Source organism: Alosa sapidissima, chromosome 5 (genome assembly GCF_018492685.1).
Source record: "Alosa sapidissima isolate fAloSap1 chromosome 5, fAloSap1.pri, whole genome shotgun sequence".
Taxonomy (NCBI): Eukaryota; Metazoa; Chordata; class Actinopteri; order Clupeiformes; family Clupeidae; genus Alosa; species Alosa sapidissima.
Window position 1 is genome coordinate 29285596 of NC_055961.1, and position 3913 is coordinate 29289508.

At 39.4% G+C, this 3913-nt stretch overlaps 1 protein-coding gene across 1 annotated transcript; it reads right to left on the reverse strand.

The window, feature by feature from the left end:
* Window positions 1-1025: 1025 nt before the first annotated feature.
* LOC121709782 (trace amine-associated receptor 13c-like) lies at window positions 1026-2030 on the reverse strand. Its single transcript, XM_042093383.1, has one exon. It carries the CDS (start codon window positions 2028-2030, stop codon window positions 1026-1028), a length of 1005 nt encoding a protein of 334 aa, XP_041949317.1.
* Between the last annotated feature and the right edge of the window lie 1883 nt (window positions 2031-3913).

Consider the following 3913-nt stretch of genomic DNA (forward strand, 5'->3'; position numbering starts at 1 on the left):
TCCTTAAAGAAGAGCCATGTGTAACAGCTTTTCCATTCTCTCCAGTGCTGACTGGTCCAGTTTGGAAGGAGGGATATTGTATTGTGTGACAGGCCCCTTCCTTCGTACAACCATTTTCCCCAGCGGATGGTGTGCTGACAGCGTACTGACAAAATATATAAAGTGATATAACATGAATGCTTACTTTTGGCCTGCATCCCTCCACCCAGGTTAATTTTTGGCCCTTTGAATTTGGGCACCCTTGATTTATACACTTTCAATCTTAACAAATGCTGGTAATTTCACCCTTGTAAGGTGTTCGCGTCTGTGGGACCCGTTTTCAATGTTTGCTAAAAGAAACATATGCTATTTATTATTTCTTCTAACTCAGACTCATTGGCCTTTGCTCATCTTCCGTGAAGAACATAAAAAATAATTTATTTTCAATGACTGCACACAGTACACCCCCCTACACATAACTATTACATATGAGGTGTTCGGGTCTACTGGACCCGAGTGTAATAACTGTAGGTGCTATATGTACCTTAACTGTGTCCTCCTCCTAACTGGGCCTGCTGTGTGTGTGTGTCTGTGCATCTCTGTGTGTTTGGGCATCTGTATGTGTGCGTGTCTGAGTGTGCGTGTCTGTATGCGGGAATGTTTTTTTCTGCACCTGCTATACCCACACAAAGTTACAAAATTGTTACATTTCAAGAACTTTCACCTGATTAAGTTCTAAGAAATAAGCACCAATAACTGTTTTTTACCTTTTTTATAATTGAATTTCCTTGTTTTCTCACAAAAAAAACCTGAAAATGATCATACACGTGATCTCACAGGGGTAAATGACAAATATAAAATAAATGGTGTCTATATCATTGGTAATTGAGCTAAAGTAAACACCTGTTAAGTAGTTTTTCATAAATTGTTATGGTTGTGTTGATTTAAAAGCCTAATAATGTTGTGGGTCCAACAGACCCGGGAACATTGGCTGTGTAACAAAAATATGAACACCTTACAAGAGTTAAACAATTGTGTCAATTCAGCTATTTCGCATCAGAATTTACATTGAAGTAAGAGGAACCTGGATGAAGTATTGCAAGGGTGATGATATGCTTGGTTGACACTTTAAACCATGGGTAAAATAAAGCATATATTATTGGGTTCATGCAGGAGTTGAGATACACAATCCATACAAGACATTTAACTAGATAAGATAATGAGTCAGTGCCGTATGCAAAAATGCCTAAAAAATATGGCATATAGCAGAGCAAATAAACTGTAACAAGTACCCCTATTGTTTTTGCAGCTTTACGGCTGGATTTCTTACTTGTTATTGTGTCCTTGTTACCAGCCCTTTCTCTTTCTGTAACAGAGTTAATCACCTTTGTATGATACTTAGCTGTACAGAATATTTTCATGTTCAAAATTATAACCGTGAAACAAGGCACAATGAATGACACAAAAAGATCACCAACAATCCATGAGAAACTGATTGTTGTGAGCAGACACTCTCCGTGACATGTCCTGTGAGGCTCCATTTCAGTAAGGTGGTCATAAAGCAAGAAGAACATATAAAGTAGACAAATACACCAGCCTAGAACAACAATTATAACTACTTTGTTGTGTGTGACCTTCAATGAGTACCTTAAAGGATCACTGACTGCAATGAAACGATCAATGGAAATTAAGACAAGGCTGCAGAGAGATCCTGAAAGAGCCACAGCATGAATGAAAGGGAATATGTTACACAGCGTGTCCCCAAAATACCAGCATGTTTCAATTAATTGTGACCCTTCCACAGGCATGACAGTCAGTCCGATAAATAAATCTGCCACAGCAAGAGAGAGAATGAGCAGGTTGGTTGGAGTGTGAAGCTGCTTGAAGTGAGAAATCGAGATGATCACCAGCAAGTTTAGAAACACGGTAGACACAGATATTGAAGACAAAAATATGTACATGATTATGAATAGTGCCTTTGGCCTGGCAAACTTTGTACATGAAGAGTTCAGGGCTGGATAGCAGCGATTAGCTCTCCAGGGCTCTTCCATTACCGTGACTGGTTGTCCTGACGATAATATTGTCCCAGCTTGGCAGCACACCCAACTTTTCTACTGATTACTCCAGATACTGACCTTGTATTTATATGTTGGTGAAACAATGGCAGCTGTGAAAAACAACTTTTCAGATCCTCATGTGGATTGCTATCTATTAATAACAAAGTCTGGCCCACCCATAATGATCAAACATATAATGGGATGTCATTGAAGTTCCTATGGGTGCAATGGCCAAATACTTTAGTCCATATAGTCCATATAATACTAATATATAAGGTTTTTTATTGCATGTGAGCATTTACACGAATATTACCGTATTTTCTGGACTATAAGTCAGACTTTTTTTCATAGTTTGGCTGGTCCTGCAGGTGTGACTTCAAAATATAGATATGAAAATATATATAATTTAACATGTTATTAAAATGTTAGTCAGTATGAATTGACATGAATTCTACATGAAACATTACCGTCTACAGCCGCGAGAGGGCGCTCTAGGCTTGTGGAATGAGATCAGTAGCTTGGTGAACTTGCGACAGGTCAGACATTGTTTCGTACTTAATGGCGGCCTTACATTGTACGATTTTGGTCAGAAATCATAGGAGTTGTACTGGAATCGCTGCGCGCTCCTGTCACTTAGATCGTTAAAGGCACACTATGCAGGTTTTTTTTAGCTTAATATGCAAGTTTTTAAGCTTAATTTACCTTCATTTAACAGCTTCAGAATCATTGGAATGGTTATATGACTTTTATCGGGTTGAATTGTGGCCGTCTTGCTTCCCCCTAGCGCCTGTGAGCGGAAAAACCACGCTTGCAACTGTGGGCCGACGGCCTCGGTGTCAGGAATTATAACGAGTGTAACGAATTGCTTTACTGCATTCAAATACACATACACGCCAGGCACTGGCTAGAAAAAGGTAGCGATGTAGTTTCTCAGACATTCGTCATGACAGAGCCAGTGAAAAAGAAGCAAAAACCGAGAAAACAGTAAGGAAATTGCCAATACTGCATAGTTTAACTTTAAGTGTAAGGTGCCAATCTTAGCGCTTTCTAGTCTTTCTAGTCGTGGCTCATGCAAATAGTGACGTGAAGAATATAAAAAACAATATAGTTACCTCTCTCCAACACCAAACAGGAAGGGGCAAAGTAGGTGACAGCTGTAGCCTATATGATTATTTTATACATCTTTATACATCTTTAGTCGGCTCTTTCATGTGACAGAACAACTCTATACCGGTTAGGGATGTCACGCATGAAACAATGCTGCAGAAAAAACACGAAAATATGATTTTGAGTTTATAGGCTATAATTTCAATTCCTGTTGATATCTATTGCACGATGGGTAATAATTTAAAGGAATCTAGTTGCAGTCTTGTAAATGGTGACCCTGCAAGATCTAAACGATTTATACAGACAGTACCTTCAGGAAGTTTACCATTCGCCACCATCTCGAATTTTGTCACAATAAGTCGAGTGACGAGTATGAATGACTGGGATGATAAGGAATCAGATTCCAAAAATAATTCCTTGGAAATGCATGGATTCCAGTTGCTTCCACAGAATTATTTTTGGAATCTGATCCCTTATCATACCTGTTCCCATCCCATACCATGTCTGTATAAATCGACTTTTTCAAAGTTCTCAATGTCTCGTTTTAAATGTTAGGGCCCTCGGAAGTCTACCAATGAAGTGTGGGGCTACTTTGAGCCTCGTAAATGGTGTAAAACAGTGTAGGCCGATGCCCGAGGCACCCCCTTTGAAAACCTGTTAGTAGCATCGGCTAACTAGCGCCAGATTTCGGAGTGCATTGGACAAGCCGAGATGAGCTATGAGACATACGTTCACACTTGGTATCATGTTTCAACACACTTTAGGTCAAT

Bases quoted from the DNA above. Each gene is read 5' to 3' on its own strand.
- LOC121709782 (XM_042093383.1), bottom strand. From the start codon at position 2,030: ATGGAAGAGCCCTGGAGAGCTAATCGCTGCTATCCAGCCCTGAACTCT.